Here is a 21,265-nt window from a genome sequence, read left to right as displayed (position 1 = left end):
CATTCACATATCTACTTTGATAGACTATTTGTTCAAATCTTTGGCCCCCTTTGTTTAAATTGATTTGCTTTTCTATTACTTAGTTTTGAAAATAATTTATATATCCTATTTATAATACAAATCCTTTAACAGATATGTGAGTTTTTTTCCAAGTTTATGGCTTATCTTTGCTTTGTTTTAGCACTATCTTTTTGTGTGTGTGGATCATGTTTTTGGTGTTATAGATAAGAAATCTTTGTCCAACCCAAGGATACAAAGATTTCCTCTATAATTTTCTTCTGAAAATTTTAGAGTTTAAGTTTTTACATTTATATGCATTCTGGAACTGGGGAAAAAAATAAATTTAAAAAAAAAGTTTTTACATTTAGGTCTGTGACCCATTTTGAGTTAGTTTTTAAGTATTTTAGAAGGTATAAATCAAGATTATTTTTCTTTTTTCTTTTAGCATTTCTTTTTGTCCAACTGTATCATACTATATGTTGAAAAGAGTATCTCCATAGGATTACGTATGCACCTCCATTAAAATCAACTGATCATACAAGTGTGAGTATATTTCTGGACTCTATTCTGCCCCACCAATACGGCTAGCTTTACTCAAATACAATGCTGTCTTAATTACTGAGCTTTATAGAGGCCTTGAAATTAGCTTGAGTGATCCCTCAGACTTTGTTGAATTGATTTATGCTCTCATCTTTATTATGTTATTTCTTTTATTTATTTTGAGTTTAATTTGCTTTTTTCCTAGTTTCTTAAGACAGAAGTCAAGGTCATTTTTTTCACTTTTAATACAAGTGTTCAATGCTATAAATTTACCTCTATACAATGTTTTAGCTGCCTTCCACAAATTTTTATATAGTATATTTATTTGTTTTTTAAGTAACACAGTAATTGTACATATATATGGGTACTTTTTCTCAATTCAAAATATGTTTGTTTTAGTGTCTCTTGGGACATTTTCTACTTGACCCATGGGTTCTTTAAGACTTTTTAATTTAATTTCCAAATATTTTGAGATATTTGACACATATGATTATTTGATTTCAAGTGTGATTCCATAGTAGTACAAAAGCATTCTTTGTATTATTTCAATTCTATTAAATTTCTTGAGGTTTGTTTAATGACCCAATAAACTCTATCTTTATTCATGCTTCCTCTGTACATGAAAAAAAAAAGAACCTTATTTGGGTTGGAGTATTTTATTAATGTTAGTTAGGTCAGTTTTGTTAACTGTGATATTCAGGTTTTCTGTATGCTTACTGATTTTCTATCTGCTTGTTCTATCACTGAAATACTAGTTTGAAGACTCCAATTAGAATTGTCAATCTATGTACTTCTCTTTTTTCATCTGCCACTTCTTACTTCATAGCTTTTGAGGATCTATTGTGACTTGCATACACACGTAGGATTGTAATGTTTTCTTAATCAACTCCTTTATGATTATGCAGTGTCTCTTTTTTATCTCTGGTAATATTCCTTGCTCTGAACACTATTTTTTCTGACATTAATATAACCATTCCAAGTTTCTTTTGATTAGTGTTTGATGATATATCCTTTTGCATTCATTTACTCTTATCTATGTTTTTACATTTAAAGTGGATTTCTTGTAAGCATAATCTAATAATCTATTTTACAATTAATGTGTTTAGATTGTTTACATTTAATGTAATAGAAAATAATATAAATAATTATTAATATGATTGTGTTAAAATCTATAATGTTACTAGATGTTTCCTTTGGTTTTCCATCCTTTTGGTCTGCTTTTGGATTAATTGACTATTTTTTATGTCTTTATGTTACCTCCATTATTGACTCAATAGATAAATCTTCTTTTATCAATCATAGTTTTCCTTCATTTTATAGTTTTCAATTTATAGTTTGATAATTTGTACCTTTAAAATCAACTCTGCATCTATTATTTCATTTGGTCCCACAAAAACCTTGTGATTTAAGTATTATTATACCCTTATCTGGCATAGATAAATTACCCATGACTGACACAGAAATGTTTACACTATTATTTAGTGCTATGGTCTTCATAATTTAGGGATAAATTGCTATTTCTATCTGACTACCTTATGCTTTTTTTAAAAAAAGTGTCCTCTTAATTCCATCCCATGTGCCAAAATGAGGCATGTCAAAGTAGCTCTTTTGGAATGCTGCCTCCACCCTCAGCCATAGCTCCAGCTGCTAGGAAAACAAAAGCCACTGAACTCTTAAATGCCTTCCTTATTTATACATGATCCCTTGGCTGGAGCCTTGGCTCTCATTTCAGTGGGGCTCTGGATTCACCTCTGCTACTGACCCCAATTGTCTATTCACACGCTTCATGATCACTCATTGCACACTCACTGCATTCATTCAACACTCTCTATTTGTCAGCCATAGTTGTAGGCAAAGAGTATTTGAGGATAAATAAGGCATGACCCATGCTTGAGGAGCCCACAGCTTAATGATGGTGGCAGACACACAAACAATAAGTTATGATTCAATACAGTCCATGCTGTAATAAAGGTGTGTGCAAAGTTAGCCCACAAGAGAAGTGATTAATTCTGCCATGGGTTAGGTCAGGGTCACAATGTCTCTCTGAAGGATGGAATATTTGAAGGATGAGTTGGTGAGGTTTGGATATTTCAAGCAGAACAAGTATAGTGATAAAGTAAAGTTCTGGAGGAGGCATGCCTGATAAGGTCAGATTGGAAGCCACATTGTTAGAGAGTGGCAGGAGGTGATAATGCAAGTAGTCAAAATTTATTAGATGCACATGGAGCTAAACTCTTTATAGCATGATCTCATTTATACTCACAAAAACTTTATGAGGCTGATACTCTTTATCTTCGTATTGAAGCCAGAGAACTGAAGTTTAAAGAGTATAAGCAACCTGCCAAATCACACTGTTAGTAACTGAAAAGATATTAAATTATTTTAAAACCAGGGTACAAACACCGGCCCAGCCTAGTAGACTAGATATAAACAACCAGAGTGAGCATCCCAGTACATGGCAGGTAAATACTAGCCCTGTGGAAGTCAGAAATGGAATGCAAGCCACATGACTCTAGAAGCTGTGCTCTAAGAATTATTCTACACTATTGCTGAGATGAGGCTGGAAATATTGATTTGAATTAAATATTAAAGGCCTTATTTGTATGCAATAAAGAGCCATGGACATTATTAGAGAAGGGAAATGATAGATGATATAAACATAATGATGTTTTATTTTGCTACAATCTGGATGGAACTGGAGACCATTATCCTAAGTGAAGTACCTAAAGAATAGAAAAACAGACACCACATGTACTCACTATGAAACTGGAACTAATTGATGAGCACATATGTGCATAGAGGGAAGTAAAACTCAACAAAAAGCAAGCAGCGGGGAAGGGGGAGGACGGGATGGGCGAAAACCTACCTAAACGGTACGATGAACGCTGTCTGAGTGATGGACACACTTTTAACCCTGACGCAAGCATTTTAAAAGTGACCCATGCAACCAAAAGATTTGTACCCCCTAATACTTTGAAATTAAAAAAAAGTAATGATGTTTTAGAAAGATAAAAATGGCAGCAATGTGGAGGAAAGCCTGGAATGGGGAGAGGCATACATCAGGGAGACCTTAGATTGCAAAGTCCCAAACTATGACACTTATTGTGGAAGTAATAGAATTTGATACATTTTAACGCTAGTTGGGAGAAGAATTGATAGGACTTGGTAAGAAAATCTGTTCTGTGGTGATAAAGAGTTAAAGAAAATTCACATTTCTAACTGGTAATTTGATGGGTGGCGATGTCCTTATCTGAAATTCTAATTAGGAAATTAAAAACAGAGGAAAAACTCTTAACTATGAGTTTTAATGCTTACTGATTTTTTTTACTCTCCACTCCCATTCTCTGTTCCTCACTCTTTTCTCTTTCTCTTCCCCATCCATTATCTCTTGCTAGCATGCTCATTAATTAAAACAAATTTCAGGATTCAGTTAGCTCGCTTTAATTTTCTCTTCTAATATCAAAACTAAAGAGTTTGAAGGTTCTTTCCTAGAAGTATGCTATGCTCTTCCATGCTTCTGTGCCTTCGCAGATGCCATTCCTGCTACCTGAAGTGTCTTCTCCACACCTTGCTTGCATAGCGAACACCTACACAATCACTTTTCACGGCCCAAACAAATGATACCTCCATGATCCCCTCCTCCCAGGCAATGTTAACCACTCCCTGTTAGTCTTCTATAGGAATCTGTTCATAACTCCATTAGCATTTCTCATATTTAAATTGCAATTATTTAGTTACATGTTTGCATCCTCAACGAAGGTGAGGTCAGGGACTCGTGTTTTGTATTTTCCTGTCCCCAGTACTTAGCAGAGCACCTGGCAAATAGTACAAGCTCAATAAATGTTCATTGAAAAAAGTAATTCATAAATGGATGTCTGGCATGAAGATGGACTAAGTTATAAGCTGCATTTAGAAAGGTGATTAGGGTGACAATGAAAATGGCCTCTCCTCAGCATGTCGACAACCTGAAAATGGGGGAGCCCTGCCTAAAGCCACATGCACCCCTTCTAAGGCTGGTCTGCAACTTTAGCCAGAATGAACCAAGAACAGGAGAAGGGTGTATGATTTCCTTATGAAACTTTCAGTATCCATATATGATTTCAACTTTTCATAGACTATCTAATCATTTATGTGACATTGCCCCCCCAAGTCCTATACTTCACTCCTTCACCTGAGTTGTATACAAGGAAACAGTTATGAGGGATTCTCCAGGTAAGATTGCCAGATTCAGCAAATAAAAGTACAAGATACTCAGTTAAATTTAAATTTCAGCCAACAAAAACTTTAATTAATTAATTTCAGCTAAACAACAAATACTTTTTTAGTATAAGTATGTTCTGTGAAATATTTGGTATATACTTATACTGAAAAATTAGTTACCCATTGTTTATCCAAAATTTACATTGAATTGGACATCACATATCTTATCATGCAGCCCTATCTCCAATTCACTTTCTGGCAAGGATTAGGAAGGCACTGTGTAAACTGCATGTTTGCTGTACCAAACTGAGCCAAAACATAGCTGAATAAAGTGGGCCATAACGTTATTCAGAGGCCAGTGAGAAAAACGGAGTAAGCACAGACGAATCTGTAGACCAACAGGCTGGTAGCTGCAGTGTTCCTGCCTGGCATGGGCTTTTGGCCAAGAGCAGCCACTGAATGCATACCAGTGCAACATAGTGGCATAGTTAAAAGCAGGCACTTTGGAGTCACGTGTTCTTAGGTTCAGTTCCCTGCTCTGGCTCATACATGATTTGTAACCCCAGGCAAATGACTTAACTTATCCAAGCTTAAATTTCCTTATATAAAATGAAGATAATAATGGTAGCCTCTCAATAGCTTGTTGATATATTGCATCTAGTTTGGTACCTGATCAGAGTAGGAAGTCTATTATTATTATTAGTCCTCATGCTGCTTGCATGGCTAAGTGTCACTCCCTCCCCTGAGACAATCTAAGGTAGATGGAATGGAATGGAATGGAATAGAATAGAATAAGTCTATTATTTATTTATTTTTTCACTTAATGTGTACAAGGCACTGTGCTAACTGCTTTCACAATTCAATCTTTATAACCCCAAGAGGTATCATTCTTCCTTATTTTATAGACATTGGATCCAAGGCAAAGAGAAATTAGGAAATATTTTAAGGTCACAGGGTCACACAGCTTATAACTGGCAAATCTGAAACTCAGACTCAGTTCTGTCTGATTCCAAAACACATGCTTTTAACTTTTAACCACTAATACATAAATTGAAATCTGTCTGTGAGGTTGCCAACACAATTGCAATTCTTTCCTACCCTAAGAAAGAAACTCTGATGATTTTAAATTAAGTATAGAAATGTCCACAGAAATTAAAACATTCCTTATTCCCTTCATTCCCATACTTTCTTGCCAAGTTAGAACTGTGTTACGAAAGAAAGTTCTCATCTTACTTTTTTTTAGCTTGGGAAAAACCCTCTTTCATAATCTCAGTTTCTCCTCTACCTAGAGTCAAACTGATTTGCTTATGCCAATGAAGAATAAGTCACATCTTCTTAACTGCTATGAATAGGACACACATTAAAGGTTCTGTACAGTTTATCAGGCATTTTATCTTTGTTATCTCCTGTATATTTAAAACAGTGCAGACAAATAGGCAGGAAATTATATTAAACCCCAATTTTACAGAAACAGATTCAGAATGGTATCAGTCATTTACCAGAGCCACGCAGACAATAACCAACAGACCATTAGAGAAGTCCAGGCTTTTCTTCTCAAAATGATGCATTAATTTATTTATTTGTTGGATATCTTCTAAGTACAAGGTACTATTCTAGAGACCAGAGCTATCTCAGTGAACAAAATAGACCAGAATCCTTCACTTCTGGATTTTAACATCTCTTAGGAAAAGAAACATTAAATCATCAAACAAAAATATTTAAGTGCTAAGAAGAAAGAACACAGAGTGTATAAAAATAATATAATGGAGAGATCTGATTTGGATTACAGTGTCACAGGAGTTTTCACCAAAATAAAAGGGACACTTTAACTAAAACCTGCGGCTAAGAGGAACATACTGAGAGAAGAGGAGAGGGCTAAGAACACAGCAAGTAGAGAAAATGGAGGACGGGCCTGGAGGGTAATTTAACCAAGGTCACACAGTGGGTGAGGTAGTGTTGATGACAGGAATGGGGGCCAGCTATCCTGATGCTCAGGACTGTGCTATTTTCTTGACACCAGACCATGGAAAGCAGCGGATTCAGGACTTGCCTGCATGCCTCATCCAGCTGCTATCCCTGAGAAGCCACTGGACTATCTTCAGTTGCAATGTCTAGAGCTTTGCTTGTCTCTACAGTGCATTTGTGGTGAATTTGAAAAATGATTCCAAGGCAAACACAGCCATAGGTCAGGATCCATGGCATGGCTAACAGAGGGCACTTGACTGTCATTCCCCCTCTAGCCCTTTGACAAGCACACTGCTCGATCATGAGAGTGACCCCAATGGGGTAAATCTACCTTGCTGATAGCTCCCTAATGTGGGTGACTATCTCTATATGACAATCCTTTGTATAGGACAGAGAGTCAGAGTCTACTTGAGAAGATAGGTTGGAGAACCTGGGAAGGTCATTGCATGCACGGTGCAAGCCTCTGGAGCTACCTGATGGCTTTTGGTGCCTTGTCAGGAGTACTGACTGGGGAGGAAGAGGCATTGCCCTAGCCTTGGCTCTGAGACACTGGACAAGCTTCCTTTTTCCATACCCCCAATAATTTTCCCATTTATAAAATGGTCCTCTGACACACGTAGGTACCCCCAAGTCCTCACCCCAATTAACTGGATTTACATTATACCATTTCTCAGGATAACCAGTATCATCTAGACCTGAGACAAGTTTTATCCACTTAAGTGGATCCAAAAGGAAGAGTATTTTATGCCTGAGATATATAGCAGCATCTCAAATACAATATTTTGTTTCACCAAGTGCAAATAAATTTAATCCAGGTAACTATTTTTTCTTTTCTTTTTTTTTAAGATAGTAAGGTAGACTTTATTTATCAGGGACCATGGTGATAGGTACAGGAACTATCACAATGGAGTGTGGTAGTGGGGGAGAGAAATTGGACACAATCAACTTCCAAACTTTTTTCTTTGATGTTTGCTATATTCCTTGCATAATATGTATTCAATTCTAAACAGATAGTTTTGCCCTCAAGAAGCTGATAGCCTATTGGTGAAGACATTTAAATAGGGACCTATCAGATACATCAGAGGATCACCTATCTTTGCTTGGGACAACCAAAACAAACCCAGAGAAAGTGAAGTCAAAGTTGACATCAATGCCAATCCTTGAGGATTCAGAAGAAATAAAACACTCTTCCCATAACAGACCCACTGGCTAGGAATCAACCTAAGTGTCTATCAACAGCTGAATGAATAAGGAAAATGTAGTATATATATATATACACACACAATGGAATATTACTCAACCTTGAAAAAAGAAGGCAATGCTGTCATTTGCGACAACATGGGTGAACCTGGAGGACATTATGCTATGTGAAATAAGCTAGGCACAGAAAAACAAATACATCTCACATGAGCTCATTTAGGTGTGGAATTTTAAAAAGTTCAACTCATAGAAGCAGAGAGTAGAATGATGGTTACCATGGTCTAGAGGTTGGGTCAAGGGATTGATCGGGGAGATGTTGGTCAAAAGATATAAAATTTCTGTTAGAAGAAATATGTTCAAGAGATCTACCCTACAACATGGTGACTATAATTAATAACAATGTATTGTATACTTGAAAATTGCTAAGAGAGTAGATTTTGTGTTGTCACCACAAATAAATGATAAGTATGTGAGGTCATATACATGTTAATTAGCTTGATTTAGCCATTCCACAATGTATATATATTTCAAAGCATCACCTTGTGTATTGTAAATATGTACAGTTTTTATTTGTCAATAAATAAATAAGTAGATCCACAGGCTGAAGGAGAAGAGAGCTACTAAAATACTTAGTTCTCAAACACTGGGGTCAAGGGTTCTATAGGACAGATGATGAAGCAACAAACTCTCTCTGGAGTAGGGTGGAATGGTCATCATGAAGGTTTCACGGAGAAGGGGGCACTTGAACTGAGACTGAGGAACAAGGAGGAATGCTCCAAGGGGAGATGGAGGGGAATCCCAGGAAGAAGAAAGAACAAGAGCAGAGGCACGGGGGTGTGAAAGGACACGCCCATGTAGGATGGGGGATTAGCTCAGTGAGGGAAGAAGCAGAGTGCACAGGGAGGGTAGTAGGCACGCCTCGCGCCAATCTGATTTTGTGCTTGCTCCTTGAGCCTGATAAATAAATTTGCCTGGTATCCAGCTCATTATCAATGCCAGCATTGAAGCTACCCCCGAAGATTCACTTTGGCGCCATTTACAGATACAAATTAGAAAAACCAAGAGAGTTTTTCTTTCCCTATAAGAAAAACGTTTAGTTTGAAAGATAGGTCAGGGCTCATTAGTAGGGATCCAAGAGCAATCTGTGCGGTCATCTTATGCAACAACCTAATTAAATTCCATAGCAGATGATGTCACCAAATATGCCCTATAAATGGAGCAGCGTTTCAGGTGCATTTCAGCAATTTGTCTGCACCAGTATCCAGAGGTACAAGAATGGCTGCCTCAGTACTTCGGCTGACAATTGTCCTGGGACTGCTCTTCTTAATCTTGACCTGCCATGCAGGTAAGTGCTTCTGATCATAGCCCGTGGCCTGTGCCGTGGTTAGCAGTGATTGGAGGAAGTTAGCGGCACTGATCTAGAAGCTAAAAGGAGGGAGGGGCCTGTGGGCACCACAGAAAGAGCACTGGACTGAAGACAAGAGCTGTACCTTCTAACACAAAGAAAGGATTTTTATTAAAGTCTGCTTCAGTTATAATCTCTATTCTCAGTGAATGTATGAAGTTTGAAATGATTTTTCCATATATATTCATATGATATAGTAACAATACCACATTATAAATTCATTGGGAGCTAGAAGGTATTTAATTTTTAATGATTATAGCTAATAATGTTCAATGATGAAGAATATGTTGTCTGGAATAAGACTCCTAAGCCTGGCTCTACCACTAATCAGAAATGTGACTTTAGACATGCTATTCAACCTCTCTAGACCTCAGACATAAATGGGAACATTTAACATTCCCCTAAAGTTATCATGAAAATTAAATAAAAGAGACAAAACACATTGGAACAGTACCTGGTCAATAGTAAGCATGCAGTAAATATTAACTGTTACTGTTGTCATGTATAATCTCATTTGAGTTTCATAGTAATCCTATTAGGTAAACATGCACAGTTTTATCATTTCTCTTTTTATAGGATAATAAACTCATCTTGCAAAGGGAAAGTCTCTTGAGCATAAATACAGGTGGAAGTGGCACCTGGGAGTGAAGCCTACGTTCCTAGATTCTTTCCGTTATAACTGAGGATCTACTTCTTTCCTATCTGTTCTATGCCCACAGAGGACCAGAAGGCAGCAGGCAGCATTCTCGTTAGTTAGTTTATTTTTTTGTCTGCAGAAGACTGTGAGCTCCTGACTTATCTCTATTCAGAATAATAGGTCAAAAAACACAGACAGTGCCAACATTTAGTAACAGTCCTTCGAGTGTAAGTTGGCAAACACTACAACAGGCAGACACTGTGACAGAATCACTCTAGGGATGGCCACAAGATTATTGTGTCCACTCCAGTCCTAAAGTAGTCACCACAGTGAAGTGAAAGGTGAAATTTGGGCCAGGTGTCGTGGCTCATGCCTGTAATCCTAGCACTTTGGGAGGCCGAGGCAGGAGGATCTCCTGAGATTGGGAATTCCAGACCAGCCTGAGCAAGAGCAAGACCCCATCTCTATTAAAATAGAAAAAATTTGGCAGGCATCATGGTGCAGTCCCAGCTACTTGGGAGGCTGAGGCAGGAGGATTGCTTGAGCCCAGGAGTTTGAGGTTGCAATGAGCTATGATCATACCACTACACTATAGCCTGGGTGACAGAGCGAGACTCTGTCTCATTCATTCATTCATTCATTCATTCATAAATAAATAAATGGTGAGATTTGACATTGAAGACCAATCCTAGATCTGTCTCTCATGAACTGTGAAACTGTAGTTAAGTCAATTTACTGCTTTGAACCTCAATTTTTTCATCTGTAAAATGGGATAACAATCAACAGTACCAGATCAAATGAATAGACTTTTATAATCACTTAGTAAACCATAAGAACTGTGCAAATATCAGTAATACAGATAAAAAAATTGAACAAATACAGTATGCCTGTATCTGTTTATATTGTCAATATTCTTTACAATCACTTTGTCTAAGAAACTCAGCCAGGTAGTTACTATAAATAAAGGCTATCCAGACTGGGCACAGTGGCTCACACCTGTAATCCTAGCACCTTGGGAAGCTGAGGCAGGAGGATTGCTTCAGGCCAAGAGTTCAAAACCAGCCTGGGCAACATAACAAGACCCCCCATCTCTCCAAAGGTTTTTAAAAACTAGCTGAGCATGGTGGTACATGCCTGTAGTCGCAGCTACTCAGGAGGCTAAGGCAGAAAGATCGCTTGAGCCTAGGAGTTTGAGATTGCAGTGAGCTATGATGATGCCATTGCACTTAACTGCAGCCAACAGAGCAAGACACTATCTCAAAAAAATAAAAAAAAAAATTCTACCCCATATTATACTTGAAAAAAGAAAATGTTTAACTATTGGCTGTGGTGATTTGTTTCTAGAATATCAAATTGCTTTAAAATTTAAAAGCATCTTTTAAGATTTTTATAATCTCCCAAGGCAATAGAGGACAAAGTGAATTATAAACCATTTTGTTGCCATAATTATTAATAATAGTAATAATAATACAGTAAACATTTATCGTGAGCTTACCTTGGACTGGTACCCTCATAAGTGTACACATACACATATATATGATATATAAAATATCTTTCAACTCTGACAACACCACAATGAGGAAACTGAGAGACAGAATGGTTCAGCGTTGTGTACAAGGTACATGGCTAATTTTATTTGAAGACAGGAATCAGGCCTGTAGGATTCCAAAGCATGTGATCCACCACGCTCTCAATATCTTTCAACATATATGTGGCCCACAGGCTGAGGCCAAGAACCAGATCTTCACCCTCTCCAATCCCAGGCTCCCTGCATACTGAAAAGCTAGCACTTAGTGTCATATTAAAATAAAAAGTCAATAAAATTAAACTGTTACACAAATAGGTAGTTAAGAACACAGAAAAAATGAACTCACCTTTCATGCAAGAAATTATTGTTTTGCACTTGGCAAATGTCTCCAGAGAACTTGGAGTTTGTATTATATAAGGTGAGTAACACGCTCTGTGGAGTTAAAAACAGTCAGACACCTGGTTCAGCCACTTTCTAGATGAGTGGTTTCAGGTGAGTCATTTAATTTCCCTGAGTATCTGTGTTCTTTTCTATAAAACTGTGATATCATTACTGAGCTAAATGAGGATTAAGGCATGCGATGAAAGCTTTGGCCCAGCACCTGCCCGATAGGTACCCCATAAATGAGTTCTGTTTACTGTTTTCCATGATAAAAACAAACCAATTCTTCTGGGCACTTTGGCAGCCCAGTACTTTAAGTGAGGGTCATATATATATTTGTCCCTTTTGGTCTTAACTCTTAGCATAGCTATGCATGTAATGGTAGGCTCAGAAAATACCTTTTGAATGAAAGGACCAACGGCTGAATGAATGATTATACTTGATGATTAGTATTCTGATTTTGTATATAAGTCTCAAACTGGTGCTCCCGTCAAATCTTTGGTTGTGGCCCAGTAAACAATAAATGTTTGCAAAATTGCATGACAATCTTTTTACAAATAGTTCTATTTTAGGATATAATATAGGTGTAAGGCTTCTGACATAATTTGACAGCCTCCACACAAAGGGTTGTTACATCTCCTTCATCCAAAGGCACAGGGATGCATTGTCTAGAAGTTGGGACTTTGTGGGTGGAAACTTATGGTGGGCTTGCCAGATAAAATACCAGACACCCAGTTAAATTTGAATTTCAAATAATCAGTGAATAATCTTTTAGCATAAGTGAGTCCTAAATATTGCATGGATCATTCTTATAGTACTAAAAATGTATTTGTTGTTTATGTGAAATTTAGATTTAACTGGGCATTCTGTATTTTTATAAACCAAATCTGATAACACTATCTGTTAGGCTACAATAAAACTGAAAAAATACAGGTCCTACTTCATCCTGTCATCAGGGTCCAGAGAGGAGGCCACACATAGCTGCTGTCATTCTTGTATCTCTTCTCTTCTCCTGAAAATAAAGACCACTAAGCAACGTCAACACGCTCTGAGGGACCTTGCATTTAACCAACCTCACTCTCTGCATCCTTGGCCCTCGATCCAAAGGGCACTCAATTAAGAGTCAAGTGTAGAGGCCTGCAGTAACACTCATTGGCTGTAGGGCAGGTGAGAGGATGGGTATATTCACACCTAATGCACACCGTCTGGGGGATGGACACACTTGTAGCTCTGACTTGGGCTGTGCAAAGGCAACATATGTAACCTAAACATTTGTACCCCTGTAATATTCTGAAATTTAACAAAATAAAAAAAAAATGCTACCCACAGACATTTTGCCATTATTATTATTACCACTGGCAAGCTATATTTCATTCCTGGCACCAGCACTTACTGGTTAACTCTGGGAAAGCTACTTAACCTCCGTGAGCATCAGTTTTCTCACTCACAAAATGGAGCCCATGTCTACCTAAGTATCAATGTCTGTTGGTCTGTTTCTCTGTTTTTAGGAATAAATGAAATAATGCATGTGAAGAGTTTAACCAGGCGGGCATTAGATGTTCAATGAATATAACTCTATAAGCCTTCATAATTAGTGAGACGGGTACAAAGGGCCCCAAGGTTTCCCTGCATGGAAAAGAGACTTCCTTGTTGCTAAGAATCACCTCTGAGATTCTGTTCTGTTTTTCAGATGATAAACCAGATAACAAGCCAGAAGACTCAGGCAAAAGCCCAGAGCCAGATTTCCCCAAATTCCTAAACATCCTAGGCACAGAGATCATTGAGAATGCAGTTGAGTTCATCCTCCGCTCCATGGCCAGGAGCACGTAAGCACCGAGACAAACCTTGCTTTTTCTCCACTTTGCTGTTGGTAATGACCACATCACATTAAAATGAATGAGAAACAAAATTTGTGGCACATGCAAATGTACGCTTTTTTATTGAAAAAATGTTGCCCTGCTTAAAGATGTGTTTTGATACAAAATGGTTCATCTCGAGACCAAACAGGGAGGAGGAGGAGCACTGCACCAGGGGACAGAAAGCCCAGTCCTGGTCCTGACTCAGGTGCTCTCTCATTGCATGATCTTGGGCAAAGCCCTCCCTCTTGGAGTACCTCTGTTTGCTCATCTGTAAAGTTAGAGAGTCTCCCCCAACCCCATGAAAGTACTGCAGTTATGTGGTGAAGGCAAGGGATAATGATAGGTTCATTAGTGATGGGGGTGATGAGCCCTGTCTTTATTTTCCAGTTTGAGCAGCTCAAGAGGCTTAGCAGAGACAGTAGATATCTCTCATTGGAGACAATCTAGAGACCCTCTCAGCATGAGTGTTAGTTTCCATCATAAGGGATTGCCCTAGGGGCAGATCACCCAACCCAGATGCTTCCCCGTGCTCTCAGCCTGCTTCCAAGCCCCTGTGCTCAATTCCTAGCACATCTTATCCCAGCCTACATAGCTCTGATTTTATACGACTACTTCACCCTGTTCTCAACTCTCCCCACATTAACCTCCCCAGTTCAGTACTCCAGGATCAAATTTGCTCTCCAGAACTTCCAGGAGCTTTTCATCTCCATCACTTTAAGCCCTCTGCTCTCTAGGTTTTACTTTCCAGCTCTGTAAGCAGAACTTAACTGTGGGTTATTACCCACCTGTTTTAGAATCCCCCAAAGAACTTACAAAAAAAAAAAAAAATGCAGGTTTCTCCATCCTATCTTGCATCCCTCTGGGGGGCAAGGCTAAGGGCATGCTTTTTAACAAGATTTCCAGGTGATTCTGACGTACAGAAATTTTTGAAAGCCATGTCCTTAAGCAAATGCTCTAGACTACATGGATGAGCCTTAAAGTTCCATATAGCATTTACACTTTTATTCATATTTTATATAGATGAGAATTTTTGCATTTTGATGAAGAAAGTATTTCTGACTTGTATTAAATTCTCAAAGGGGTCTATAAGCAACAAAAGACTAAGAACCACTTCTACATATTAATAGAAGCAGTGAGAGTCTTATAATCACTGATCTGCCTAAATCAATTTATTATCATCTGGCTGGGCAGATTATGCATGCAATCCTTCTCCACAAATTGTTAAACTCCCAGATGTTTCTTTTTTACTGTTACATTTCCTTTTGTGGTTTCTTTTGCAACTGTTGCCTTCCCATGATTGTTAATGTAAACAAGAAGGGAAGTAATAAGCAAACAATGAGTACAATCCATTAGGTACAAAGTACAGATTAGACTCCAGTTAAACTGAAATTGTTATATTAACAACAGAGCATAGCAAGCAGTTGGAACAATAATACTTCTTTTTTATTCCTTCCCTAGGGAATTTTCCAGGTATAAAATAGCACATTTTTCTCTATGTTAACCCTAAACATTGACTATCTCATATGCTAAAAAAAAATCAGTGTCAGCTCTAGGCTTGGAAAAGGCACCTCAACTTCTACCATTTCCCTTTTCATTTGTTATATTCCAAATGTGCCTCCTTTTCCCTTGCAGCTTCCACATTGGGAATACTGCCTATGATTTAATGACTTCCAAATTCATATTCCTATTGCATTCTTTTTCCTGAGCTCCAAACTGAAATAACCGATCGCCTGCTATAAAACTTCATCTAGGTTTTCCATGAATATCTCAAATTCAATTGATCAAAACCCAAGCCCATCATCTCACTTAAAAACTCACCTCCTTCTGTCATTGATTCATAACACCATCTGCCCAGAATCCAGAAACATACAGGTCTCATTGGCCTCAACTCCACTGACTATTTGGTCAAGTTGAGTACCCCATCATTTCTTTCCCAAGTTCCTTTTGTCAGATTTCTAATGATTTTCACTGCAATGTTTTCTGTGTTTCCTCATTCCAATCCATCTTCTACCTACTACCTGAACAACATATCAAAAATGTAAATTTGGTCATATCACTGCCATGCTTGAAACCCTTTCATGAATTTCCGTTGTCTACAAAAGTGGAGCAAATGCCTTAAGCTGATGTTAAAGATCCTTCCCTGATGCCAATGAATCTTTCAGTTATATCTCTCACCCTCTAAACCAAACACCTGATGCCCCAATGACAAATGATTTTTGTCTTCAGAGCAAGTCACCTTTGTATAAACTAGTCACATACTTTTTTTTTTCCTGCCAGCAATGCCTAGCCCCAAGCTCCAACCCCATTCTGTTCACCTGTCAATCTAATCATGTTCTAAAGTCCATTTCAAAAACAAAGTCTGTGAAGAAGTCACAGATGCCCACAATTAGAAAATTCAGTTTTTCATATTCAGGGATTTCATAATGCTTTGTAGGAATCTTCATAACAGGTTTTCCCCCATATTATTTTAAATTACTTATATCTGAGTGTGCCTCTTTTCTCCATGGGACCATAATCTCTTCACAAACCATATTTTATTCATCTTTTACCTCTTAGCAGCTACCCCAGTACCCAAGCTGGAGCAATAGGGTATAGAGTTTCTGGCATTTAGTAATGACTCTGGAAAGCTAAGTTTTAAACTTGGCTTTGCCATTTATCAGCCATGTGGTTTGCACAGGTTGGTTAATTTCTTTGAGCTTCAAAGGTTTCTTCACACATCAACAGACATAAGAAAAATTTATTCAACAACTATTTATTAATTTATACTACAGGCCAGGCACTGTTCTAGGTACTGAGGATATATTACTGCAAAAATATACCAAAACATATGCCTTTATGGAGTTTGTGTATGAACAGACATCAAACTATTAATAATAGGTTTGGTATCAGGTTCAAAGACATAATTATTCATAAATGGCTTGTCCATTATGAACTATTATGGAAATCTTAGGTTTCATTTCCTTCTGGCATAAGAATATCTGGAGAAGAAAAATGTGGCTCAAACATTATAAGACACCTTAGTGATCATTCTAACACTCCTGTTCAGTCTAAATCATAATTCATTATTTTCTCTTTATTTTTTTTTATTTTCAAGAGGATTTATGGAATTTGGTGATAAAAAAGGAGAACGTTCATCAAAGTGACCTCCCCAGGTGATTTTTAACTTACCATTTACAATTAAAATAATAGCATATTAGACAAAGGAAAAAGGGCCTGTCTGGTTTTATTTAATGGTTTTGGGTTCCCATGCCTATCTACAAGCAGAAAAGATGTATTTTTTTGTTCTTGCTGTTGTTTGTTTCTAAAATTAATTTTAAATCATTCTGCTAAGGGAGGAGGCACAATTGTGGGGATAAATGAGAAAGCACTGGGAGTTAGTACATGTATGCTAGGAATTTGCTTTGCTAAGAACTTACTTTGAATAAGTCCAGCCTATGAAATGAGGGAATAGTGCACACTAAAATCGAAGAACCCATGTAATCACTCAGTTAGTTACTCATGAGAAGAGTGAAATTTGCTGAACCTTATTAGAGGAGAAAGAAGTAGCAAAATCTCTCTATCCCACATGGTTAGATTTATGTGCAAACAATATAGTTTGAGTACTCAGAAATACCTGCTTTTTCCTTACTCACCTCTCTAATATTGGATAGTGACCACTGAAAGATAAAAACAGAAATGTTTTAGCTGGAAAAGTAATATCGGTAGCTTGAATGAACTCAGGATTTACTCTGTTTTAGGCATCAAGCTAAGTGCTGGATAGGTAGTATTTAACTCATAATCCTTAGGAAAATAGGTATTGTTATTTTTAAAATTTTATCGATAAAGAAATGAAGGCTCAGGAGTTTTGTTATGTCACCATATTAATAAAGAAGGAGGCAAGATTTGAACTCAAGCAGCCTGGTTCCAGAGTCTGTGCTCTGTCTCTAATCCATAGTGCTACTAGAGAGTAGAGCATAGTAGTATAGGAGGAGGCAGTAGATAATAATGGTTAGTTATGCCTGCATGTGTCCATAGAAATGAAACACTACTTTGGTTAGTCGGGTTACCCTTTAATGCATTGCCAAGAAGCATGGTCTTTCCCAACATCTATTTGTGACCCAGTCTGGAAACACTCCTTTCCCCTACTGGCTCCATTTCATAACTTGGATGTGATTAGTGTCAGTTCAGAAAGCTACTATCCCATCACCTAGAACTTAGCCCACCCTTTCCCACATGCTTCTAAGGATGAAAATCAGCCTTGGGTGTTGGAATCAAGTCAAGACATGTTCAACTCAGACACTCCTGCATCTCACCCCAAAGCCAGTTAGACTTCTAAAGACATTTGTTTATGTTTGCATGTCTTCCTTCCCATTTTCTCAGGGAACAGCCTACCTCTTATTGCAGGTGGCCTAACACCTTGCCTTCATTCAGCCTGCTGATACACACCTATAATCATTAGTAGTCACACCCCAAACCCTTGGGGTGTCATCCTAGAAGTTCAGTGTGTGAGGTAGCCCAATAGGCAGGGCACCATGGAGGAGCAGAAAGAGCAGAAGACATAGAGAAGATATAAGTTCTAACTTGGCCACTTATTGGTTCTGTAACCAAGCACAGGTCACTTCATCTCCCTGAGCCTCACTTTCTTCCTTATGAGTTTTTTAAATGTAGGGAATTAATTGTTCCAGATCTTAATGCCAGAACTTTTTTAACTGGACCTAAAAAACTTTGATTAGATTCCTGAACCAATTTTAGATGCCCTAATGAGCAGGGAGGAATGGCTCAATCTAGGGACATAAAAAAAATTGGTTGCACAAAATGGTAGTTAGGAAAAAAAAACATTGGAGTAAAGAGAAGGAAGCCTCTAAGGCAGAGGTTAAATTTTGGGTAGTTTGATCAGGAGTATCTCTTTAAACCCAAGTGACTGTGCATTTAATAAGTAGCTTTAGAAATTGCATTTGTATGATAATTGCCTCATCTAATCAAAAGTAAGTCATCACTTTAGAATTAAGTGAGTCACAGCAATACCTGTTTCTCCACTTCAGAAAACTTGTCCAAAGTTCTAGGTGTTTCTTAAATGAAGATGGATGAATAGATAGATAGATATCATGTGTTTCTCCTAGCAACAAAGATCTCTTTTTTCAACACATTCCTTTAATGCTTTTTTAATCCATGTCCACTATGTGTTAGATTTGGCCAATGCTGCTAGGATGAATAACACTAGCCAGCCATTGAGAAGTCTGCACTATCACATAGCACAGCATATCCCATAACTGTGGAAAGCAATGATAATGTATGCAAGGGTCTTGGGAATGCCTAGGCAAAAGGAGCTAAGAGAGAACACTTGGAGGAAGGTACGAGCATTATGAAGGCTTTACAAAGAGAAAGTGAACTCTGTGTGATTCTGCATGCAATCTCAGATGATGAGTAGAGTGGTACAGTACCAGAAAAAAAAAATCATGTAATAATTGGATATCTGATTGATCTGAGACTCTCTCAACCTCTGCTCTACCACAATAGCATGATTTCCAATACGCTAAAAATTTTCAATAGACTTAAAATTTCAACTCCTGTTGTTCTGCATTACTTCAAACCACATGGATTCAAGTCATCCCCCTTTGTGCTTAAGTCATTTGTCATCTTTAAGTATGAATTTCCTTTCCTGCATAAAAAAATCTGATGAACCTCACTAGATTATTAAAATTAATAAGAAGTAGTAGATGGAAAAGCACTTTTTGAATTCTGAATTTCTATATACATTTATTTATTGTATTTAGGAAAAATCTGCTACGGACACACTAGATCTCATGCTTAGACTTGTTGAGTCAGAACTTCCTAAGGAGAGACCTGGGAACAAGTAAACTGAGCAGGGAAGTCTGAGGCACCTGACGAGCAAAACTGCAACTGGGAACAACATCACTTAATGTTCCCTCCATGAAGTCTTACGGAAATTTTTTCTTCTAGAATTTAGAAGAATAAAAAAAAAAGGCTTCCCCTAAGGTCCACTTCCTCTTTTCTGAACACAAGATTTATGTGATCGGTGTATTTCCTTTTTTCTCCCATCTATCCAGAAACTCACCATGAAATTAGTGTCTTCATTTATCCTTATGTTTGTTGTATGTAAATTCGTCCTTTCTCTGTTTCTGATTCTTTCCTTATATATGTTGAATGTTTCTTTTTGTTGTTGTTGATCATTTCCTCAAGTATCTATGATAGTCGATTTCATTATGAATCTTCTTATATTTTAAAATGCAGAAGCATACAATTTTTAAAGAAACAGTTAAAAGGTTTTTTGAGGTTGGGGGGCTGGTTTTTTTTTTTTTTTTTTTAAGTCTTAAACCCTCTCTGCTTGGTAATTGTTTCCCTTTCTCTGGCTTGTGTTTCAAAGGACACACCTGTCTGGCTCCTGGACAATCCAAGGGCAGCCAAACCCGCTTTTCCAGTTCTTCTGCTTCATGAGTTTTCCAGGATCCAGGCCTCAAAGCAGCTCCCAGGAGTTCTCAGGATCAGGTCCTGGTTTCAGCCAAACACAACCCATTTTGAACACCCTGGCTTTGCAATTTCACTCCTAGAAAGTCAGAATAAATGTTTCCTCTTTGAGGTCACATACCTTAGTTCATGGAGAAGAAATTTGTGGGTGGTAATCATTTTTCCTGGGCATGTTCAAAGTTTTAATCACACACACAAAAATATGAAATATATATGTGTATTAATATGTATATGTTATGAACCAGGATAACCAAAGAACGGTTCAAAATAAGAAAACTAAAGCCCAGCCAAAGTAACAAGGTCAAAGGCACAGAGCCAGTAAGTGGCAGAAAGAGGATTTGAACCTGATTCCAAAAAACAAGCTCCTAACTCCTAAAAATATATGAAGTTTCAGTGTTTAAAGTTTCCTACATATTTTTTGGAAAATATTTACAAAAAATATCTGAGCCCACTCACCTGTGCTAGTAAACCAAAAACTGACTTTTTAAAAAACTGACTTTTTAAAAAACTGAAAAATTATTGCTGTTCCACAGTGGCATTATTTTTTCTCATAGAATAGCAGTGTCAGGGATGGAAGAAGAGTCCCAGAAAAGTTTAGTGCAGCCCTTTCAAGCTACTACCTCATTACTCACAGGAGGGGCCTCTGCATCCATTGCTGGGGGACTTGCTCACTTACCAGAGATAAAATCTGACCCAGCTGAGCTGGAAATACAGTATTCTTCCAGAATTATTTAATGTCGACAATAAGACAAGCCTGAAATCATAGAGCAAGACCACAATTAAAGCTGTGCTCTAGTCTAAAGTAAAAGTTCTGTATGGTTCTACTGTGTTCTCAAGAGCTGTCCTGGGTCCTGTCCTTCCCAAACATATAGGCTCTGAAAGAAACTCTTGTGGATTTTCAATAAATCTTTTGTTTGTTCGTCTGTCTTCCTGTTTTTACTTAGCCGGAATAAGTTTACATGCAACACAAAGAACCTTTAATAATTAGGTATATAAACTAAAAGTGAAGGCCTATTAAATATTTAAAAATGCATGTTACTTTCTATAATAAATTCAGACAACACCTGCTCTGCATTTTCTAGGGA

At 37.6% G+C, this 21,265-nt stretch overlaps 1 protein-coding gene across 1 annotated transcript; it reads left to right on the top strand.

Moving 5' to 3' along the window:
- The first annotated feature begins 9,180 nt into the window (after positions 1-9,180).
- Positions 9,181-16,858, top strand: C5H5orf46 (chromosome 5 C5orf46 homolog). The gene is made up of 3 exons (XM_045552671.1): positions 9,181-9,250; positions 13,547-13,682; positions 16,810-16,858. Exons 1-3 carry the CDS (start codon positions 9,181-9,183, stop codon positions 16,856-16,858), a joined length of 255 nt encoding a protein of 84 aa, XP_045408627.1.
- Positions 16,859-21,265: the final 4,407 nt, after the last annotated feature.

The sequence above is a fragment of the Lemur catta genome, chromosome 5 (assembly GCF_020740605.2).
Source record: "Lemur catta isolate mLemCat1 chromosome 5, mLemCat1.pri, whole genome shotgun sequence".
Classification (NCBI taxonomy): domain Eukaryota; kingdom Metazoa; phylum Chordata; class Mammalia; order Primates; family Lemuridae; genus Lemur; species Lemur catta.
This window is presented reverse-complemented; position numbering and strand designations above follow the sequence as displayed.